Source organism: Octodon degus, unplaced genomic scaffold (genome assembly GCF_000260255.1).
Source record: "Octodon degus isolate 3935 unplaced genomic scaffold, OctDeg1.0 scaffold00123, whole genome shotgun sequence".
Lineage (NCBI taxonomy): Eukaryota > Metazoa > Chordata > Mammalia > Rodentia > Octodontidae > Octodon > Octodon degus.
The window spans coordinates 2,886,758-2,910,141 of NW_004524699.1; the positions used below are offsets into that span (position 1 = coordinate 2,886,758).

At 57.9% G+C, this 23,384-nt stretch overlaps 1 protein-coding gene across 1 annotated transcript; it reads right to left on the minus strand.

Moving 5' to 3' along the window:
* Positions 1-6,386: 6,386 nt before the first annotated feature.
* On the minus strand, positions 6,387-13,222 carry Fcn1 (ficolin 1). Its single transcript, XM_004640545.1, is given in 9 exon segments — positions 6,387-6,634; positions 7,252-7,382; positions 8,227-8,360; positions 8,745-8,764; positions 8,767-8,870; positions 9,963-10,037; positions 10,288-10,373; positions 11,617-11,702; positions 13,042-13,222. Coding segments are annotated over 9 exon segments (1,065 nt in total).
* Between the last annotated feature and the right edge of the window lie 10,162 nt (positions 13,223-23,384).

A 23,384-nucleotide genomic window follows, 5' to 3' on the forward strand; every position in this document is an offset into this window, starting at 1 on the left:
ATTTACACAAGGAGAACGTGACAAAGCACCGCCTTCCGCGTCCAGTAACGCCGGGCTGGAGGACAGGGCCGCAGCCCGCCTTTGAGAGCAAACAGAACAGTGGAGCTTGAGTCTCCTCCAACGTGAGGGGTGAGCAGGGGCGCGAAGAAGCCATCACCTGGTGCCCGCTCCGGGGTTGGAGTCCAGGCGGGAGGGTGCCCCGCCAGGGAGCAGGTCCCCGAGCCCGCGACCCGGTTCCAGTTGCGTGGATGGCTCGGGCAATGGATGGATTCAGGGCCAGCCTTGCCCGGGAAGCGAGGGAAACCTGCTCCAAAGATGCCGCGGCGCCAGCTTTCAAGGCGTGTCTGGCGCGTGCTTCACGGGCCACAGCGCACGCCGCCGGCGCGGGTCGTGGTGAGCATCCCGCGCGCAGCGTCCGCGCACCGCGTTAGCGCCCCTAGGGGCACCCGCTTCCTAGCTCGCGGGTCAGGGGGCTGAGTGGGCGCGGTGGTTCCCCTCTTAGGGCGGCGCACCGCTGAAGGCCACCGTGAGCCCCGCTGTGTCCTCCACTGGAGAAGCGGGAAGCAGCCGCTTGGGGTTCTGGCGGAGTGGGCTCCCTGGGGCTGCAGCGCCCAGGTTCCCATTGCCCTGCCCTGCAGCCGGGCAGGCGGCGCTGCTCTCAGCTCCTTTCCGGTGGTCTCTCCCTCTTCTCCCTCTTCAGAACTCCCCGCAGCAGCCAGCAGCGCCCAAGCCCTCCTCCGCTCCCAGGCTCTTCTTCTCTTGCTGCCCGCCCTGGGGAGCGCTGCTCTAAAGGGCTGGTAGGATGGGACCGCCTTCTCCCGACTTCTTTGTATCTTGAAACGTTGCCTGGTAGTACGCTAGCTATAGCTGTGATCCCCCTGCCATCCAGTGCGACAGTCACTGGCGCAAGACCTCACTGGCTGGGGAAGTAGAACAGGCAGCCTTGAGTGCCCCTGTATCCCCCAGCCCCACTGCCTGGGACCCCTCGCTTTGGTGCTGCCCCCACCCCCGCGGCTATCTAGGGGCCCCCTCCTCCACTCCACCTTGCTCTACAGCACAGGTGCAGTCTAACTAAACGTGCTACCTTGCTCCTGCCCTCCGTGTTTTACCCTGCTGCTGTCTCTTTGAAGAAAACAGGGGCACCCTGGTATGGCTGAGGTCACAGAGGGAGGGCTCTGGGCTGGTCGTGAACATCGCCTACCCCCACGGGTAGGGTCTAGCTGTCTAGAAGGGTCTCTGACTTCAGCCTTGTCCCCTCATTGCGTCACAGCGTGACAGCTCAGGCTGTCTGGGAGCCCCACACACACCGCGCACCTGGGCTGGTAGCCATAGGCCTGTGGCTGCCGTGCAGGCGGCTCCCTGGGCCTCTTTCCTGCTCACGGTGGGAGGGCTTCTCCTCCAGTGTTCTGCCTCCCCTCCCTACAGCCTCAGAGACCAGCAGCAGGGACCAGAGACCAGCACCCTGGTGGAGCTGAGCTACAGCACCAGGCACAGCTGGCCGCGGATGGCCGCAGGGGTACGTGGCAGTGGCCAGCAGCTGACATCCAGTAGTATCCGGCATCACGTGGTGACATCAGGACTTAGCAGAACAGCCCTTCGCCAGGACAGGACTTCCATCTGTACCAAGCAAAAGGAAACTAAGCCGAATGAAAACACAGCTGTGTAGGGCTGGCCAAACAGCTCAGGGGATTAAAGCGCCTGCAAGCAGGTGCAGGGGCCGGGGTTCAATCCTGGGACCTGCCGTGCCGGCCTCACCTCCAGGGCATGCTGAGATGGCAATTGAGACTGGGCGTGGTGGCGCGCACCTGTAATCCCAGCTCTTGGGAGGCTGTAAACAGGTGGATCACTACGAGTCTGATCTTGTAGTGAGACCCTGAACACCTTGTAGACCCTTCCCTAAAATACAAAACAAAACAAAACAAAAAAACCAAAGCTACATGATGATTTGAAAAAAGCACAAGCAAGCACAAGTGAGAAGAAAATCTTGAGGGAAATAACCAACAGTGGGGACGCATAGCAGGGGTCTGATCCTGGGGATAAATTCATCCTGAAACAATGAAAATTCAACTTTTGCAATCCCAGAGGGCTTGAAAAGGACCCAGAGCCTCCTGGCATAACATTCAAAACTCCAGGACACAGTCTACAGCTATGCAAAGGATACAGAGAGTCAGGACAGCAAGCAACTCTGAAGAGAACGGACAGGCCCCAGTCCTGACCCGACCCAGGACCGGCAGGAAGCGCAGCAGTCAAGGCAGCTACTGGGACTGTGCTTCAGTACACAGGCAACAAGCAAGGCAACGCTCTTGAAATGCGTGGGACCGCTTTCTCCAAAGCACTTGGGGCTCTGACATGGCAACAAAGGAAAATTTTAGGATTGAAAAATGCGGCAATAGAAATACAAGTTCCGGGGCCGAGAGATGGCTCAGTGGAGTAAGTGCTTCCCTGGCAAGCGCAAGGGCCTGAGTTCAATCCCCGGTTCTGCAAAAAAAAAGAAAGAAAAAGAAAAAGAAATACAAGTTCTTAGAGGGGAAGAATTTCATATTACCTTTAGAGGAGCAGCGAGCCTTCCAGCTTGCTTCCTGGTAAAAACAAATGTAGAAATGGAGGCCATCAAGTGCTGCTTAACTCAGTGGCGGGTGGCTATCCAGGGTAGCTATCCAGCACACCTGAAGCCCCAGGTCCGTCCCCCGACTGTGAAATAAGTTAATTAAATAAAAATGAACCGGTAAGAGAAAACAACTGCCAATGAGGAAGTCTATACCAAGTGAAAATATAGTGTAAAAGGAGGCAAAACAATGACATCTTTGCATAACAGAAGTAGCCAAAATCAGAATGTAGCTGTCTGTGTCACCCAGCCCCGGTGCACAGCTGGCTCCAGCAAGCCAGCCCTGCAAGCCTGCTCCCTGCCCTCAGCTTACTGACTGCTGTGTGCGCCTCTCCCATCTAACAGAACGTGTACTGAATGATTTCTTCTGTGCTTTCCCTTTGGATTTCATAAAACAGAAGTGTAAGGCCACAAGTGAGAAGAAAGGTCACGTGAGCAAATGCGGAGATGGGAAGCCCGAGAGATGCGCCTGACCCTGCGTGGCCCTCAGCCTGTGTCAGTTTTGACCGTAGCCTTTCACCCGGGCGCTCTTCTCCCTTAAGTAACTTCAGTGTCTCCGGTGCCTCCTGGAGGCTGTAAAGCCCACGTTCTCACTCAGTTCTCTCTCCTAGCAAGACGTGCATGAAGTGTGCATGTGCCTTGGCTGTTGAATGCACTTTTGTAAATGCTACAGTTTTGCACGACCAGAAAATATGCACATCAGGCGCCAGGTCGGGTGCGCTGTGTGCTGCAGTCTCATGCGTGGACACCGCAGAACAGGAAGAGCATGGGCTGACCAGAAGCTAGGAGGGGGAAGATGGGACAGCAAGCATGGCTCACACAAAGGATGGCCAGAAGGGAGAGAGTGGGGCAGGAGACGCTGCGGAGCTGGGTCCCCCGTGTGTGGACCATGCCAATGCCCCAATATCCAGGGGTGCCTGGGGACAAGGGGCCCAGCCTGCAGCAAGAGGCCCCGTCGCTGTCTCTGCACCCAGTGTATCCGTCTGCAAGCCACACAGACCGGGTGGCTCTGACAGTCTCCGAGATTCGTGCAGCGAGTTCTGGGAGAAGCCGGTCAGCGCTTGGCTGTGCCACTCCACAGTAATGTTCAGTCTCTGGAAGGCGCAAGTCCCAGCGCCGAACTCCTCCCGCTGTGTTCGGTTTGGCTTACAGATCCTGGTTTTCTATTTTTATGAAACCTGTGAATTTTACTCATCACCTTTTCAGGGCTTTGGAGTACTTCAAGTTTAGTTCATCGAATACCATCATTTTGCATCGTAACAATAAGGTTAATACTTCCAAATTCCTTCTGAGGCATTTTACCTATCTACTGAACAAAGCGTTCTTAGTACTAATCAAGTTTTAGCAGTCTAAGCATTCAACCTAGAATTGCAATGAACCCAAAGTCTCTTGCATGTCCCAGTACTGTGCGTAAGTGCTCTAGGATTATAAGACTGAATCAGTTACCTACTTACGCATTTTCAGATTAGATTTACGACATTTTCATTGCAATAGGCCAAATGCTTTAAACATTATGACTATGAAATATCAAGCCTGTCCATATTTTTTGATGTGAAAGCTGTAATTCTGTGACTCTGGTCATATTAACCGTTTGTGGAGTTTGTAGCCAGGACCAAACAGAATGTGGCCATCAGTAGGGTTCAAACTCAAGAGCGGTGCACACAGCTCGTGTCCCCAGACCTGACCTTGCCTGCTTCTTTAAAAATAGTCGCTAAAAATCATGGAGCAGAATATGGACACTAGTGTATGAAGTGCAAGGTGTGACTTAAATCTGTCACCACCTGCCAGCCAGCTTCTGATCACCACCTGGTCAAGAGTTAGGCTCTGCTGAGACCAGGCTTCCCATCCCGCCCTGTCCCTGACACCACAGGGACTGGTGCGTGTCAGGCAAGCGCTTCAATGCTGAGCTACACCCCCTTAGCACCCTCTCGGCCCCCCATGTTTTTACTGAGCTGACGCTGCTGTATATTAGCTGGCAGAATAGTGTGTCTGGCACTTCTGAATGTGCTCGTGCCGTGCTCTGGTGATGCCTGCTCCCGTTACCTCCCTGTCCTTCCCTGCCCTACATATTTATTATTATTTACTGGAATTATTTCAGATAGAAACTTGTGCTTTTTAAAATTTTAAATAGGTTGTATAGGGAGTAATGTGTCCTGCACTTTGCCCAGAACCTGTGAAGCTTCCAGGACAAACTGGCTGACGCAGTGAGGGCTGCAGACACTGAGGCTGCCCAGACGGCCACAGTCTCAGCCCAGCAGTCTTTGCTGGGACGCCCTGCAGGCCACAGTGCAAGTGGGTCAGAGGGATGTCGGCTGCTCCAGTGCCGGGTGAAGTGATCCAGCTGGGGATGGCGGGCTGCTGCTAGGAGCAGAGAGGAGGGTCCTCTCCAGGGCCCCACCAGGCCTCCTTGGGACTTCTGGCCTCCAGAGCCATAGTGTGTGGTTTCACGCTGCTCCGTGAGTGGGGGTCAGCTGCAGAGGTGCACAGCTAGGGATGTGAGGGGCGCAGAGGGAGCAGCTCTCTGCGGCTCCCTTGTGCCTGCTGGCCTCTCCCTACCCTGGGGCCTGCTCAGCAGGGTATGGTGTAGGGACTCGTTGGTGTCTCAGTGTACCCTGGGGGGAAACAGCAGCAGGAATGAGGAAAAGGTAGACAAGAGACCAGAGCTGGGTCGGGTGGAGGAGGCCTGTGTGCCTGGTGGGCAGAGATAGGGGTGCTCATTTACACCTTCGCAAAGTCAGTGTCATGAGACACAAGGCTACTAGTGGCTAGTGGCTGACACTGCTGGGCAGGGTGCTTTTCTCAGGGCTTGCTTGCTTTAGGCCCTGTGGCCTTGTCCTGCCCTCACACAATGACCGATTTCCAGCCTCAGCTGCTCCCAACACCTGGTCTGAGGTACCAAGGCAGGGGCCCCTCATCTTCCCAGGGCCCAGCTGGCCTACACCTGCTCCTCAGAGTTTGCTGCGCAGGGTTCAGCTGCCCAAAGCAGCCAGGCTCTACCGAGCTCCCTCCCCATTTTCTCAGCTTTCCCACCTGAGCTGACCTTTTAAAAGATGTGTGGTGAACTAACTTCAGGGACCAGGCCACTGCACATCGGTGGCCAAAGCTTGACGCTGGAGGCAGAAAGACTGGGGCCATGTGCTAATCTCCATGGGCATCAGTGTCCCATCCGTGGGGTACACCCCTGATTCCTGGGACTTTCCACACTCGGGAGGAACCCTTGCCCCACAAAGCAGGTGAAGGGATGCATCCCCAGGCACTGATGGTCGAGAAGTATGAATTAAAATGAGAATCGCCCTTCTGCCAGAAGTATTTTTTTTTTTGGTGAGCTCAGGCTGCCTTCAGGACAGGTCTGATTTGGCTTGAAGATGTGGGGATGGAACCACAGCATCCTGAGCCTAAGGGCTTTGATTTAGTAGGTACTTAAACAGCTGAGCTAAGGGGCAGACCCCCAAAGTTGTTCTTTCTTTCTTTCTTTCTTTCTTTCTTTCTTTCTTTCTTTCTTTCTTTCTTTTTTTTTTTTTCAGTACCAGGAATTGAACTCAGGACCCTGCACTTGCCAGGCAGGCACCTGTCTGGCAGAGAGAGGAATCTTTTGGAAACATAATTGTTACTCCTGGTGAAGCTGGGGACAGGTGGGCGAGTGGGCGCTGGCATGGAGGGCGATAGGGCTGCAGGCAAATGACACAGCAGGGCTGGGGTGGCCCCCTCCTGAGTGGGACCAGTGCCCCAAGGATTCTGCGTGGCTGCCCTGAGCACTGGCCTCTGGTGGAGCGGTGTCCACTCAGAGCGAGGTGGGCTTCATCTCTGACACCTTGTAGCTGTATTTGTGTCCCTTCTCTGACCACCAGTTGATGCCGTTGGCGTAGCTCTCATGGGGACCCCTGAGGTAAGGGCCACTCAGGTCAGACATGTGACAGTTCTCATACCACCAGTGTGTGCTGAACTGCTCTGCACAGTTGGAAGAATTCTGGTCATTGTCCTGGTCTTTGGTGGAGAAGAACTTGTCACCATGGAACGTCAGAGAGTCTCCTGCTCAGAGAAAATGGGGCTCCTTGGACACTGGAGGCGCCGGGCCTCCCTGAGCCTCATAGAACCCTGCCTCCTGCCTTGGAGGAGGAGGGTGCCCTTCTGGCTTTGAGAAGGGCGAAGGCTCTGTCCCGGCGTGAGCAGCTGGCACCTGCTCCCTCTGTCCTGAATCCTGTGCCCTGCATGCTCCTGTCCATCTCAGTGGGCACTTTGCCCAAGCCTCAGCTTTTCCATCTGCACGGGGCGAGTCTCTCTGCCCTCCAGCCTCCTTCCCTGGGAGTCTCAGAGGGCCCGTGCAGGGTGAACAGAAGCAGGAGGCCCAGGGCACAGCATGAAAGCTTCCAGGGAGCCGCCTGCCCCACGCAGTCCAGGTTCAACACAACTATGTGGGATTTGTGCCCAGCAGTTAGTTTCCCGAGGCCCTGGGGAGTGGTACCTGTCCACCCTCCAGCCGATGCCCCAGAGGCAGTGCCCCCAGAACCACAGGCCTGTGTCCCTCTGGGCAGGACTGTCCCTGGGGCCCTGGATCTGGTCGCATCCCGAGGACCAGGCAACAAAACACCTTGAGGAGCTGAGCGCAGAGCTGCAGCGTAGCGCAGGCCGCCGGCTCGGGCAGGCGCCCACACTGCTCTGGACGCAGGTGCCCAGCGCCAGCTTGTACTTCTCTGCCTCGCCGGCCACGCTGAAGGAGCTGTACTTGGCAAAGCTGTGGTTGCCTTCGAAGTCCACCAAGTCTACGTGGAGCTCGCTGCTTCTTGTGGGAGACCCCGGGTCTCAGCCCTAAGCCCATCCTACCACTGCCGCCACAAGAGGAGTATGGTCTGTGCTTGGCAGCCGGAACAAGCTCCACCGATGTGGGAACGCCCCGGGGTGGAAGCGAGGCCCTGGGAAAGCGGTCATACGGTATGAGCATGATACTGGGTAAAGCAGATCAGACCTCGTGCTCCGTCGGTCGGTCTCTCTCTCTCTCTCTCTCTCTCTCTCTCTCTCTCTCTCTCTCTCTCTCTCTCTTTGTGGAACCAGGGATTGAACTCAGGCCTTTGTGCTTGCCAGGGAAGCACTTATTCCACTGAGCCATCTCCCCGGCCCCTTGGTCTCTCTTATATGAGAAACCGAGAGTGAAGAACAAAGTAAAAGACAGGCACAGGAAGAGCAGCAAGAGGTGCAGACAAGCCAGGGCCATGAAGGAGAAAGGCCCGGCCACCTCCCACCTGAGCCAGGGCCCGGGCTACGCCTGGCGGGGAGGGGTAGGAGGGGTCTGCCAGGCCAGCTGGAGGAGCAAGTCGGGGCCCAAGTGTCCCTGATGGGCAGGTAGCTGGAGATGCCAAGGGGGTACCCAGGCCTGGGTGGCCTTCCCCATCTCGGGTCCTGAAAGGCCAGCAACCCACATGGCTGGACAAGCCCTCCCCTGCATCTTCTCCTTCTTTGATCCTGACTTTCTGGGGTGGCCGCAGCAGGGAGCACATGCCCTGGGAGCCACAGCTGTGCCCCTGTATGTGCCCAGACCTCCTGACCTGGCCAAGCATGGAGCCGGCTGCCCAGCTGTGGGATCCTCGGCTCGCCCAGCACCCACGCCCACCCAGTGCTGGTGCCGCTCACCCTGGGCGGTCAGCGCATGAACGTTGTCGTTCCGCAGCCAGAAATCCCCAAGGTGACTGCTGAAGCCCCACTTGTAGGCAGCCCAGTCCTGAAAGCAGTCCACGGAGCCATCGAACTTGCACTGGAAGACCTGGGGGAGGGGGATCAGAGTCCTTGGGGGACAGGAGGCCAGGCTGATGCCCCATACTGTCGGGACAGGAATTCAGAGCTACTGAGTCTCTGGCTAAGGTGCTAAGAGCATCCATGTGGTCTCACGACAGACCCCACATGATAGAGGAGGATGTGGAGGCCCGCGAACAGGCAAACGTAGGCTGGAAGCCACACAGTAAGGCAGTGGTGGGCTTCTTCCCGGCCTCAGGACCTGAAGTCTAACCCTCATAGAGTCTTCTCCTCTATATGGCGAGAATCTTTCTGAGCAGCAAAGGACAACACGGAATCTCAGAGTTGGCCACTGGACCTTCTCTGGGATTCCTGGCCTCTTGCTTGTGCACAAGGACCCGGTCCCAGCACTCACGGTCCTTCCACCACCATCCAGTCCATGTCCCACAGCACACTCAGGGCCCAGCAGTCAGGCAGGTGGACGGAGTAGCAACCACTCAGGCAGTAGCCCAGGCTGAGGAGCCCCTTGCAAGTCCGAGGCCTTGGGACCCAAAGAGAGGTAGGAGGTGGCCCTGTGCGGGCTGCACAATGCAGTGGGCCCAGGGTCCTCTCCCAGACCCCCAGGCCAGTAGGTGAAGTATACTTTCTCCTGGAAGAGCCATCATGGAAGGCACTGGTCCTCAGGCAATGGCTGCCAGGGGTCCAGGTAACTGAGGGACAGACGGACGTGTGGACGGAGGTTGATCCTGGGACTGTGGATCGCAGGTCTTCCCAGCTGGCTGGGCAGCATGGTCACCTGCAGCAGAGGCCTGAGAGGACCCTGCGCCTCCTCAGGTTGGGAAAAGGGGAGACGCTGGCATCAGCCCACGCCATCTGCAGTGGCCCCAGCTGCGCTAGGGTCACAAAGGCGGGGATGGGAAAGCCAGAGAAGCTGGAGCCGGGACTCCCTGCCCCTGCTCCCTGGGTGCGTGGCCTAATGCCTGGCTGTTTCTGAGGCTGGCCCTCAACACCCGGTGGCTGTGGATCCAGGCTCAGGCACCCACTTGCGGGGAGAAGCGACTCTTAAGCCCATCTCAGCCCATGTCTCCTCTACCCAGTGTCTATGTGAGAGGCCACATGGGGCCATGCAGCACTAGGACCCAGGGCTGGGCCCTGATCCTGCAGTTTTATTTCTAGACAAAGCATGTTACAATTTTTTAAAATAAAGGAAAGGGCTAGCCAAATAGCTCAGTGGATTAAAGCGCCTGCAAGCAGGCACAGGGGCCGGGGGTTCAATCTCATGCCAGCCCTGCGGCCCTGCCTCCAGGGAGTGCTGAGGCGGCAATTGAGACTGTGCTTGGTGGTGCACACCTGTAATCCCAGCACTTGGGAGGCTGTAAACACACGGATCACTACGAGTCCGATCTAGTAGTGAGACCCTGAACAGCACCCACTAGTCAAATGCCCACATTTCTGAATGATGCCATCATGCAAGTCCCTGGGGCTGGGCCTGGTAGATGCTCATGGGGGAGCCTGCAGGGGCTGGGGTGGCCCACTGTGCCCAGGTCCCTGCCACCCTCCTACCTGCTGCCCAGACAGGAACCTGGGGCTCCTGCCCCGTCTGAGGCCTGGAGGGCCCAGTGCCGGACAAAGCCCGCTGGGCGCCCCAGGGCTGTGGGCGGATGGCTCACCTTTCTCTCCACAGATCCCTTGGTCCCCTTGGCCCCCTGAAGAGAAGCAGAGAATGGAAGCCACCAGAGGGAAGGTCATGTTGAGGCCAACCCGTCCAATCCCCCGTGGTCACCACCAAGGGCGGAGCAAAGGGGGCAGCGGCTGCTGTGGTGAGCCAGGCCCATGCTGTTGCTCTGCCTGCTAACTTCCACCGGTGGGAGCCCTGAATCCAGGTCTCGGTGGGGTCCTCCCAGTCTCGTCTCGTCTCCCCAGACCTGCAAGGAGCCTCATGCTGCTGTGCAGTCACCTTTGGGCCCGGGGGTCCTGCTTTACCAGGGGGTCCAGGGGCACCTCCCTTGCCTTTTCCAGACAGGGTCCCCTGAGAAATATGCCCCTCCGTAATCCCCCCCCAAAGTCTTCCCACGCTGTGAACCCCCACTCTTCAGATGTCCCAGGTCCCACTGCCCTCGGAGCTGCTGGCCCGGCCAGGGCCCAGCCTAGCAGAGACTTCAGGTGGTACGGATGTGGCCTTGGTCCCCGGGGGCCAACCAGGAGCCAGGATTCGGGCCTGGAACATGCCAGTCTGTGCCCTTCTCTGGCTGCACCCTGGAACCCAGCCTCCACCCTGTTGACACAAAGCCCAGGGCCATGTCGTCCTCGTGCAGCTGGACTGTCCACTTAGCCAGGTCCCAGAGTGAAGGCACAGCCAGGGAGTTCCCGTCCCCAGCAGATCCTGGGCAAGAGGAGGGGCCCGGCCCTGAGTGTGACCCATGCCTGGATGGAGGGAGGCTGGGATGTGCACACACAGCCCTCCATGCCGTCTCTGACCACGGCCTCATGGCTCAGTGCTGCTGGCTCTGTGGGGTCAGGGACTCCCAGTCCTCTGTTCCAGCCACCCCATGTGCCCAAGCCTGAGCTAGGCCTCCCCTCTCGGACAGACGGAACCGGGGGGTCAGGAGTGGCAGCCTCCAGGCCCCAGGAGGGCAGCCAGGATGCCTGCCAGCCCCCCTGCATGCTCATTGTGCCCAGGACCATTGTTTCATGCCCTGGGGAAGCTCATCGACACCCAGGGGCAGGAGCCGCCAAAGGGGCCCTGGGAGTGGGGTCAGCATCCTGCCCACCTCTGCCCGTGGGAACAGCCTTCTCCCGGTGCCTCTGCAGGGCTCAAGGGACAGCAATCCCAGCCTGGGGTCCACGTTGGTGAACAGGTGTGCAGGGATCACACGCTCCGGCCCTTCACAGGTCGGGTACGTCACAGGACATCCAGGGTCTTCCTGTCCCCACCTGGTGTCCCTGGGCCTTGCCCTGAACACCTCCAGGTACCGGGAGCTCCCTCCAGGCAGTGGTATCCATGTGCATTCTGTTATGCCAGGCTCAGGGGACAGAACCCACCATGAACAGGGTCAGGACAGGGAGGCAGATGCAGGAAACTGCGCCCAAATCTCCTGGGGGCGTGGCTAGGGACGCTGCCTATGAAGGTATCTCCAGATCTCTGTGCCTTAGGCGGCGGCCAGGAGCACAGGGCACCTGTCCCTGACTGAGTGTCCCACTGCTGAAGGCTGAGACTCCTTCCTGCCCCGTCCCTGAGCCCATACCCAGCCCACATGCACCTCTCTCTCTTTTGGCTCCTGCCTCGCCCTTGGCCCTGGGGACCCTGGCAGCCCCAGGCAGCCCCGGAGAATGGCAAGCTTGTCCATGCCCTCCATGCCCACCACCTTCACCTCTGTAGAGAAACACATGTGGCTCCGTCACCGTGGTCACCTGTGCTGGGGGCCTTGTGGTGCCACAGACAGCAGCCCACTATGGGGTCCTGCCACCTCAGGTGGTCAGCTGAGGACCCCAGGCAGCTGCTGGTGTGGCAGTGCAGGGCTGAGCCTCGGCTCTGGGGTGTCAGCCTGCCCTGGAGGGCCCAGCTCCTCAGCCCTGGGGCCCCGCCTCAGTGCCAGGTGTCTCGGGCTGTCACTGAACTCTCTGCACTTCTGTCTCCTGGCTCCACACGAGGAGCGGGCTGGGCCTGTGGGAGGATTAGGTTGCAGAACATGCAGCTAAAAGATCCTAGTGTGCTTCCTGGAGAGGAAGAGCTGTGTACATAGGGCTGCCCTAGCAAATAATAGTCACTGTTTCAAGAGACTGGGGGAGGTGCCGAAGTCACGTTGTCTCTCCCTGACCTCGACCTCGGGACTGACCTGGAATTACTGGGCCAGGAGGGGCCACCCAGGACCCTGGGGAGGGGACACCGAGTGAGCTGCCCACCCCGGGCCTAACGCATCACTCGTTTTTGGTAAACGTTGATGAGAAGGCAAATACATGGCCACGGGAGTCTGCAGAATGGAGCTGCTCTGGGATGTGCGCAGGGCAGACATCCCCGTCCTTTGGTACCCGTCCTCTCTGCCCATGGGGGTGGCTAGAATGCTCCAGGGGTGTCTCTTCCATAAATACCGGATCCCAGGCTCCACGACTAGAGAGGGAGGCTCCTGCGCCCACGGCATGGAGCCAGGACTGGGGTGAGGAGGGGGGAGGCACACCTGTGCTTTTGCCAGAAGTCCCAGGTAAGTGTGGCAGCCCACTGGGGACATGAGGGGGGCGTCTCAAAGTTCCTCCCCAAAGCTCATGAGCAGGTAGAAACGTCTGCTCTATTTTCTTCCACCTTTGTGAGGGGGTCAGGCTCTGTCTGCCAAGCCCCTTGGGGCAGCTGTCACAGGCTTCCAGGTTGACAGACCGTGGAGAACCCGAGTGTGTGTCACTCAGGGCCTCTAGCCTGCATCTCCCATCCGGGATGCCGTGGAGCTGCTAGGGTCCTCGCAGAAAGGTGCACATGAGCAGGGGTGGTGGCACAGGCCTGCCCTCCCAGCACTCCAGGAGGCCACTGCAGGAGAGAGGCGAGTTCACGTCCTGTTGCATGGCTCCGTAAGACCCCATCTCAAAAAGTGAAAAGGGGCTGGGGCTGTAAGCATGAAGGAAAGAAAAAAGAAAGAAGGAAAAAGAAGAGGAAAAGAAGATGACGGATAGCCAATAGGCAGTAGCTCTCAGCCCTGGCGTCAGAAGAGGACAGTCCGTCTCACCTGGACAGGTGTCGGTAGCCTGGACAGCCAGGTCTTGGGCACACAGGAGCAGGACAGGCGGGACAGTGGGTCCCGGGGCCGTGGTGACCCTGCTCAGCTCCAGGCCCACGTCTGTGGTCTGGCAGATGCTCCCAGTGCTCACAGGGCTGGGGGGCCAGGCCTGACCTGGGGGGACACGCATTTCCGGCAGGCTGTCTCACTGCTCAAGAGGTGCATGTCCCCCGCTTTCCCTGACCGGGGACAGGGTGACAGGGTACTCGGGGCCCGCGCTTTCCACTGGCTGAAGGTGTTTCCTGCCTCTTGGGATGTCCTTGCTGTGGGGGCGCCATAACACCCCAAGCTTTCTTCCCTGAGGTCCCAGAGGCCAAGCTCACGCCTCCTGCTGTGGCTGACACCCAGGCTCAGCACGCTGTGGGCAGTTTGGGAAGCGCCCCTGAAGACGTGCAGGGGCAGTCAGCAGGAGAAAGGGGTGGTGCCCAGTGCCGGTGGTTCAGGGGCTGCTGTTTCTCTGGGCCAGTGTACGGGGTATGGTTCCTAGCCCTATGGCCACCCCACGGAGAAGCGGGCCTCAGGCTCTATGTCCTCGGAGACCGAGTCAGCATGGGGGCTGCCTTTTCACCTGCCGTGCCTGGCCTTGGCTTCTGGGGTGGCAGGGACAGCAGCTTCCTCTCTGGGACAGCTGGGAGGCCCCAGGGCGCTACTCCAGGCCAGCTGGGTCTGGACTCCTGTGGGCCACTCCTGTGGGCCACTCCCGTGCTGTCTCACCTGGGGCAGGGAGGGGGCAGGGAGGTGGCAGCCCTCTGTCCCTGCGTTCACTTGCTGAAAGCCCTGGGCCACCTGGGGTGGCAGCCACAGGACCAGCTGCAGGCAGGCGTGAAGGTATGTGCCTGTGACGTGGGCCAGGGACATGAGGGGAGGTGAGCCCTGCAGTTGGGCAGGGCCTCCTTGGTCCCCAAGGCTTCAGTGTGGGCGCTTAATCCCCATGGTGGGGTGGAAGGGTGCAGGCTGGATCTGACTGGGCCTAGATTGGGATCAGGTTGTCTAAACCTTAGGATGAGGTCATCTGGTGCAGCCCTGTGATGGGGTCTGGGTGGCTTCAGAGGAGGGGAGACCAGCACACACACACAGAGGCACACATGTACATGTACAGGCATGCACATAGAGCCCCCCCCCGTGCGCGTACACGTACACACACACACACACACACACACACACCCCTTGTCTCTCACCAGGATGCTGGGAGCCACCTCCGGCCTTCCGAGGCAAAACGGCTTCCCCCGTGCCGTATTACACTCCTCCAGCTGGGTCTGGGAGCATCACCTGGCTTCCGCCGATGGCAGCTCGGGTGTCTGGGGCCTTCTGACATCCTGAGCTGCAGAATGGCCAAGGGTCAGAGGCGTGGGCTGCTAAGGGTGTGGATTTGGGGATGCATCCTTGGGCTGCCTCCCAGGCAAGAGGACTGCAGTGTGCTCGGGAGCTGTGTCCAGAGGAAGAATACTCGGGTCTTTCTAGGTCACTCCTGTCCTCAGGCTCCCGGTGGAAACTGTCAGAAATCTCTGAAGGAGAACGAGGCCTCCCAGGTTCAGGCAACCTCTGCAGCGTGTTGTTCTCAGGTCCAGTGTTAGACTGAACGATAACCGGGCTCCTGAGGAGGAAGCCAGGGGGCCTTCCTAGGCATGAAGCTGGGCATGAGAGGGGCTGGAGAGGCGGACACTGTGTCCTGTGTGGAAGGCAGGAGCGAGCAAGTGAAGGATCCCGGAGGCTACAAAGAACGAGCAGGCTTGGCAGAGCTGACTGTGCCTGGGAACACTGGCCATGAAGAGTTAAAACATGAAATTTTTAAAAATGTGTGCATTTGGCCCTAGAGGCAAATAACTAAATAAATCTAACACAATGCACACCATTCTTCCATGCAGGGAACTGTCACATGGGAGCTGCCAGATCCCGAGGGAGACAGGAAGTCCGTCCTTTGTCCCTGGAGCAGGGGACTCCAGATTGGGAAGACATCAGGCTTCCCCTCTGACCTCATGGTTTTCCGCAGGGCCTGTTCTGTTCCCACTGTGTGACCCTTGGCAAGGTGGGTTTAACATTGCTGTGAAAGGGCCGGCCAAATAACTCAGTGGATTAAAGCGCCTGCAAACAGGCTCAGTGACCGGGGGTTCGATTCTCAGGCTTGCCGTGCCAGCCCCGCCCCCGCGCTGGGATGGTGATTGAGACTGGATGTGGTGGAAGGCAGCCTGGGTTGGACAGAAATATTGTAGGCAGTCAGACAGGGCCAGGCCTTGAAGGAGAAGACGAAGACCAGACACCTTACAGCTGGGGGAGATGCTCCTGCCGGGAGCCAGACCTAAAGACCAGACGAATGCTGACCTCCCTGAGGACTGGCGTCCAGGATTGCTCCTTAGTCGGGAAGAATCATCACTGAAGGCCACCAGATAAGGTCCTGGTTTACCTTCACGCCCGCTTGCTACGTGATTCGCCACCCCATTTGGTCCTGGGCCTAATCAGTTTTGCCTGAGCAATGGTGCTTGTAATCCCATTGGTTGGCCATGGTTTTGTCCCACCCTGCATCCACCTAAGTGAGACCCCTTCATCTCTACCTTAGCCCCGTGTGGTTTTACACTATAAAAGTCCCTGAAAGAGACAGCTTCCCCGGGGGCCACCCGCTTGGGCCCCCCTTCTGTCCCTCTCTTGGACAGGAGCTTTCTTTCCCTCAATAAATATATTCTGCTCATAACCTCCGTTTGTTCCTAAAATTCATCCTTCAGTTGTAGAGAACACGAACTCGGGCAGGTCGGGTGGGGTCGGGAGATCATTTGGAGGTTCCCAGTATCATTTGGAGGGCACCCACCCGAGGTCAGTTTTTCTCCCTGTATCACTATAATCCCAGCTCTTGGGAGGCTGTAAATGGGTGGATCACTACAAATCGGATCTAGTAGTGAGACCCTGAACACCCTGTAAACCCTTCCCTAAAATACAAAAAAAAAAAAAAAAAAAAAAAAAAAAAAAATTGCTGTGAAAGCGGAGACTTCCTGGACACCGGCAATGAGAACAGCGACCCTCCTGCGCCATGCCACAGACTTTGAAAAGTGCAGAAATTAATGGTGGCTGTGGACCCAGCTTACCTATAGCAATGGGCGAGGGGTCCAGAAAGGAGGCCAGACATTGTGACCTCCGGCCCATGACACCAGCTCAGGGCCTGGCAGTACCTGCCACTGACAGCTGGACATTCGCCTGGAAACCAGGAGGGAAACCTGAATTTTATCAAGCACATAAAAAAAAAAAAAAAAAAAAAATCAACATTAGGAGAGTTACAAGCCCTAGTGTGAAAGGTAAAAACAACAGTTTTAGATCCGATTATGAGATATCAAACAACCTCAGAAGCATCTTCTCCAGGGTAGAAGATCACTCAATCATAAAGGAAGGCTGGAAACCCAGCGAGGAGATGAAGAACATTTGTGTTTCACAATGTGCCACCGAGAGAGAGGGACGACAAGCCACGGGGGACGGAGCTCTTTCGCCGGATGCCGGTGACAGAGAGCTTGGATCCACAATAAAGGACTGAGGAAAATAAAAGCTGGATCGGAGGAAGGGGGGACGCGGATCTTTCTCACAGGGAAGTGGGTCAGGAGCTGGAGGGAGGGGATGGGGGAGCCGGGGGTGCGGGGGAGAGGGGGGCGAGAAAGGAACCGAGTCATGCGAGGCGCAGGCCGACCTCATCAGGGCGCGGGCCTTAGGCTCTGCGCACGCTATCAGAGTTTCCCTATGCATAGACTTTGAAATCTCACTTGCCGCAAGCGTATTGTGGACATTTTCACCCAAATAAATACAGATCTATGTGTTAAAAAGAAAAGGGTGCCTGTGCAGAAGCCGCAGCGGAACCCGGGGCAGAAGAAGGCTCCTGGAGCCCAGGGGAACAGCAAGGGCGTTCAGCCCCTCGGGCACCGAGATCAGGCTGAAATCACGGGCCTGCTCCCTGGAGCCTGCACCTGGGCTGGAGTCTGAGTCAGGACAGGGAGCACCCTGGGAGAGGCCGCGGCACAGAGGGAGCCCACAGAGGGAGCCGGCCTTCTGCGCCTGGTCTGTGCCCCCCACCCCACCCCCAGGGTCATTGATTCCCCCCCACCCCGCCCCCAGGGTCACTGATCCCTTCCCGGTGATGGGACACTGTGACACAGTGCTTCTTATTCCCTGAGGGAGTGATACTCCCCTGTAACACCCCTAGGAGCCCAGCTGCCCCAACCCCAGGGTGCTTAGGGCTGGGTGACAGCACATGGCAGCCTGCAGTGACCCTCTTTCTGTGATCCCAGAAGCCAGGCTGACCCCCTCTTCATCTTGAGCCCTGGACTCGGGGTGCAGTATTGCCTCCCCAGACCTGGGCATGACCCCTGGCTGGGCGGTCCGTGTCCATCCCTCTGCTGGGCCTGACTGTCCCTCCTATGCATCTGATCCAGAGGGCTGTGAGAAAGGGGCGGGCCTCCTGGCTGGCTGGGCCCGGCTGGGGTGCTGCATACCCCTCCTTAGATCCCAGGAGAAGGATGCCTGTCAGGTCTGTCCTGGAGTCCAGGAAAGGACCCTTTCCACCAGGCTTTGGACACTTCCTCTTAAGGAGGAGAGGAAACCACTGCTTGCCTTGAATAACCCCAGATGAGTCCATGCCTATGTCGCTAGCCTCAGGTCATCCCATCCCCCCCTCCTGCAGGTGGGTTCAGCTGAGCCTTCTCCAACCCTGGGTACAAAGACACCCCCACCCCGCCCTGTCTGCTGTGCCCAGGGTGCCAGGGCGGGGCACCGGAGACCCTGAGCTCCCACCCCCACACCTCCTCTCTGACTGAGCCCTTCAGGTCTGGGGTTGCTGTTGCCTGCTGCCCTGCCCCCACCAAGAGTCTTCCTGCTTAATCCCAGGCATCATCCTGTCCCCCAGGCACTTTGTCCCCAGAGGCAAGGGGGAGGGGCACGGGACTCAGGAGGCTGACAGAGTCTGGCAGCTCCTCAATGGTCGCCCTCAGCAATCCGCCCAGGTGCAGACTCAAGAGACTGAAGACTTGTCACATTCGTGGCAGCAGGATGCCCAGTGGCCCAAGGTGGAAGTGGCCCTGGGATTGTCCTGTCTATGCAACATATCCAGGGTAAATCCAGAGAAAGAAGGGTTCCTGGCCAGAGCTGGGGCTGGGCCCAGGGCACAGGGATGACAGGCGAGGGGCGCAGGGCTTCTGTCCAGGTGATGAGAGTCCTAAAACTTGAGTGTGCTGACAGCTGTGAGACTCCACGGGCAGCCACTGATGGCCACTGAATCGGGCACTTTGTGAGGCAGGTGTTATGGGATGAAATTATACCTCACTAAAGGTGTTAAAGACAGGGCCCCTGGGGACCTGGCCCAGACCCGAGGTGAGGGAGACCCACACGGGGCGCCTTGAGGGGAGCGTTTCGTCTTGTCCAGCAGCACGGGTGCCCCAGCTCTTATTTGCCTTCCTCTTGATCTCCTCCCTGCTGAGCCCCCACGGCTGGTGGCAGCAGTGGACTTCAGGAAGTCCCATTCAACCACGTGAGGCGCCAGGGCTCGGCAGCTCTTGGGAGGGGCAGAGAGTGAGAGCGAAGACATCGGCAGCGTCAGCCTCAGAGAAGAAAAACTGGGGCTTGGAGCTGCCCAGAGGTCAGCGGGGGCCACGAGCCAGACACTGGGCTCACGGCAGGAAGTGATCCTCGCCCGAGGCCCGGTTTAATTTCCCAGAGATAATAACACAGTCCGGAACACCTGCCAGGCACCTGAAGACGGATGACCACTGTTTGCAGGGTAATAGTTTGTGGCAGTGTAAATTGGAATTTATATCTCAGGAGGGAGGTAATCCCCTTTTGAAAGCTCCAGCGTCACCGGGACAAGAGCTGGTGCAGGGCTGCTTGCCGAAGACATAAACAAAGACAGCACACCTCGGAGGAGCCTTGCACACCCGGGCCTCATTTTTAATATCTTAATTGAGTCCACAAGCCCTAGGACACTGTGCAGAAAACAAATCTCACAGTGTCCTCTCCTAGCTCTGGTGGAGAGAAAATAAAGGTGACTTTAGCCTTCTAGAAATCCGGGGGAAACACATCAGGGAGGGAAGATTGTTTTCCTGGGATTTTGCTTTGTTTTTGTGGTTGCTCTTGTTTGGTTTCATGTCTATTTTTAAAGCTTGTGAACAGACAAGAAAAGCTTGTTCTCACCTAAGTAGAACTAGTCTCTCTTAAAACCCCAGATCCTTGCCTGGCTCTGTTTTGCTGTTGTTCCCAAGGACTGGTGCACGGTCTGCTTTGTTCTTGATTTAGACCCGCCACCAAGCTGCTGCCTGCAGGCCGGGGCAGTGGAGAGGGTGGATTGGGCTGTTGTAGGTAACACATGGCCCGGCTGCGAGGAGGCCGGGGGAGGGCCGGGCGCATGCGGAAGGCTCTGGGATCCGCTGTGGAGCTCTGCTCCTGAGCCGCTGTGCAAACATATTTATTCTGCATAAAAGAATGGGACGGGGCTGAGCAGGACATTCGTTTGCGGAAGTGGATTTAATTTTTAAACTTGCATTAGGACAGGCTTAACCTTGCCGAAGAGTATTATGATGTGGGTAGAATGTATGAAACTGATCCTGGATGAGGGCGGCTGCAGGAGAAGCCCCGAATGCAATGAAACATTGATTGCACACAAATGCCTTCGCTTGGACCGCCTGCCTCCTGGCACAGTTATCTCTGGGCTGCAGGTTCTCTCCATGGTGGAGGAGAATACTTATGGCTCAGGGCTTCACATTTAGCCCTCCCTTCGCCTCCCTAGTCTTGGGCATTCCAGTGGGAAGTGACCCACCTGGGGACAGGCAGGCGGGTGTGCAAGCTCTGGCCTGTGCACGTGTGTGCATACCCATAGTAACGTACGGTCTCTGCCAGGCCCTTTCTCGCCTCTACAGAGGAGTCCTCCCTGGACAGCAAAGAGCCTGCCACCCGCCTTCCCCCATCCCCTCCAGCCCATCCTGTGAATGGGGAGGCACTCCAAGTGAAGAATCCCAGGGAAGGCTCGGATTGGCTGGCTACCGGCCAATCATTATGGAGGAAGTGGAAGGGGAGCTTGGAGGCAAAATGATGACCAGGCTCAGGCAGGAGGACCAGCTTGCCGGTTCCTTGTCCCTGTGGGTCCTGGCGAACCGGGGTGGTTGTTTGCTCTAAGCTCACCCAGAAACCACCTACAAGTTTCCAAACCAGGTCAGGGGGCAGGGCAAGCAGGTCACAGCTATTTCTCAAGCGCTTTATTTTCCTGATTTCTGCACAAACTGTTCTACCAACAGACATCTCAAAAAGGACGACAAGCGGGAAGTGAAACAAGGTCACAGTGTCTTGTAGCTTGAAATGCATCCCTATTTCATCTTGTGGTTTGGCCAAAACCACCTTTGGGGAACTCCAGCTGCTCTGTGGCTAGGGTTCCTCTTTCAAGGATCACACCTCAAGGACCTGGTGACACTTTTAGGGACAGACACCCAGCGGAAATGGCTGCAGCAACTGCCTCTCCATTTCTACACACCCTAAGGGAAAACCCGGGAAATGTGGTGCCCACCGCCGACACCAGGCTTCTGTTCCCTTCACTCAGGGTGGGTCAGGGCCTGAGCAGTCCCCAAGGGGATGGGCACAGAAGGGCCAGGAAGAGGCCCTCTGGCCCCCTGCAGAGTGCTGATGGCAGAAATGGCCCTGGGGGCTGCCCCTGGGCACAGTCACTGCCGAGCAGGCGGCACACAGCTGGTGATGCCTTGTAGGTAAAGACATCAGGCAGCTTTGATGTGACGAATATGCCTAGCAAGGGCGCAAGGGCGGTGACATTCGTCAAGGCTTCAGAGGGCGGGGGCTAGTAGCCACATCACCTTTCTTTATTTTCCTTGAGGAGGGATTCCTCACTTCTCATTTTACACGTAGGACACGGAGGCCACTGGAGGAGGCCACACTGCTGACAGGGGTGTAGACAGTCACAGGAGTGCAGGGACCTGCTCCTCAGGTGGAGGCAGGACCTGGCTTCTCCCGGGCACAGCCCTCTGTCTCCCAGGCCCCCAGGCCCAGAGCTGGCCTCTGCTGGGACCCTCCCTGTCAAGCCGACTCTGCTCCCCTCAATCCCATCTCTCTGGTTTGGCTCAGCTAAGAGGCTGCCGAAAAATAAATCACCTCAGCAAAATAATTTGCTTTACCTTTCTAGGAGGCCTTGATTTTGCTTTTTTCCCTTCCTCTTGAGCAGGCATTAGCCGCCACTTGGATGATTAAATCAGCGAAATGACCATTTAAATCAGGGCATCTCCTGGCTGAGAAGCCAATGGCCCTTTCCCTTCCCCTCTCCTCCCCTCCTTTCCCCCTCCCTCGTCCCTCCCCCTTCCTCTTCCCTCTCCCTTCCCTTCTCCTATCCATCCCCCTTCCTCTTCTCCCTCCTCTCCCCCTCCCTCCCCTTTCCTTCCCCTCCCCTCCCCCTCCCTGTTCCATCCTCCCCTCCCCCTTCCCTCTCCCTCCCCCTCTCCATCCCCCTTCCTCTTCTCCCTTCCCCCCTCATCTCCTCTTCCTCCCCTTCCTTTCCCTCTCCTCCCTGTTCCATCCTCCCCTCCCCCTTCCCTCTTCCCTCCCCCTCTCCTCCTGTCCTTCCCCTTCCTCTTCCCCCCTCATCTCCTCTTCCTACCCCTCCTGCCCCCTTCCCTCCCCTTCCCTCACACTCTTCCAGTGTGGGCTGCTTTTGTTCCTAAACCAGAGCTCAGGTCTGCCGTGGCAGAGGAAGACTCAGCAGAGGCTGGTGAGGGGCCGTGGCCTGGAACCTTCCCTATTCCCTCCCTCCTTGTATTGCCGAGCACCTTCCTGTGGTGCAGCGATGGATGTGTTTGGAGCAAGGACGGGAGAGGGACCTGCTGAGATCCCGTTGATCAGGGGTAGCTTGGTCCTGTCCTGCCCTGAGCAGCAGTGGGAGAGCCATCCCGGCCCATGCAGGACAGGACAGGCTCTCTACACGTCAGATCCCTGTCTGCAGTGCCCGGAGAGTGGGTGCATTGCAGAGCCCCGAAGGCGGCCTCTGTCCTAACCCTCTGACTGCCTGGAGGCAGATAGGGAGGAGAAAGGGTGCTGTCCTTTGTAGGGGGACCCAGCTCGGCTGCTAGCTGTCAGCGCCCGGATCCCCACTCCCAGCACCCAGTGCCGCCTTCTGGGTAGAGTTCCCACCACCTGGGCACTGCATTCTGGAAGGTCCTCGTGTCCCCTCCTGCCCTCTTCTGACAGGTACAGCAGAGATGTAGATGGACGGCGGCTCCCAGTCAGGCCTGGCCAGTGCCATGCTGCCATACGTGGAGTCAGACACAGTCCCCACCGAGCGGCGAGGCCCTGTGCTCCAGCTCCTCCAGGGCCTGTCCTGTCCCACTGTCCCTCCCACGGCCCCCGCCTCTGTCTCTTGAGTGGGCAGCAGCTCTCCAGCCTGTCAAGAGCTCTATGCCAGCCCTTCATCCCTCTGCTCTCTTGTCACCTGTGTGCTCCCCTTGTCCTTCTGCCTGTGTGCCCCAGACAGGTGGCCCCATCTCGCCTTGGGAGGGCACACTACACTGTACTCCCTGGGACAACTGTAATAGCCCACCACCGCACAACTGGGGGCTCAGGGGCTGTGTCACTTTTCTTCATAGTCAGGACTCAATACCCAACCCCAAAATAAAGGAGGAGCAGTTCCTACTGGCTCATGATTTTCAAGGTTGGCTGGTTCTAAGGCAAAAATAGCACAGGGAGAGGGCCTGCCAGGAGACAGCGTATGAAGGGAGGAGCCGAGGAGGCAGAGAAACCTCTCCAGGTGGCTCGCCATGGCTGCCTGGCTCTCTCCACCCCTAGCAGCAAGTAGGCTAGAGCACCCTCCTAATCTAGTCACTGTGCAAAGTCCCCATCTCTGCGTGCTCTTGGGGGCCACCTAGACGCAAGCCATACTGGAGTGTCTCTGCTCTCTAGAGCAGCACTCTCCCAGGGCCACGGGCTCTCAAGACTCATTGGATGGATGGATGATTGACAGATGGTGGATGGCTGGATAGGTGGTGGGCGGATGGATGGATGGATGGATGGATGGATGGATAGGTGGTGGGTGGATGGATGGATGGATGGATGGATAGGTGGTGGGTGGATGGATGGATGGATGGATGGATGGATAGGTGGTGGGCGGATGGATGGATGGATGGATGGATAGGTGGTGGGCGGATGGATGGATGGATGGATGGATGGATAAGTGGTGGGCAGATGGATGGATGGATGGATGGGTGGTGGGCGGATGGATGGATGGATGGATGGATGGATGGATGGATAGGTGGTGGGTGGATGGATGGATGGATGGATGGATGGAT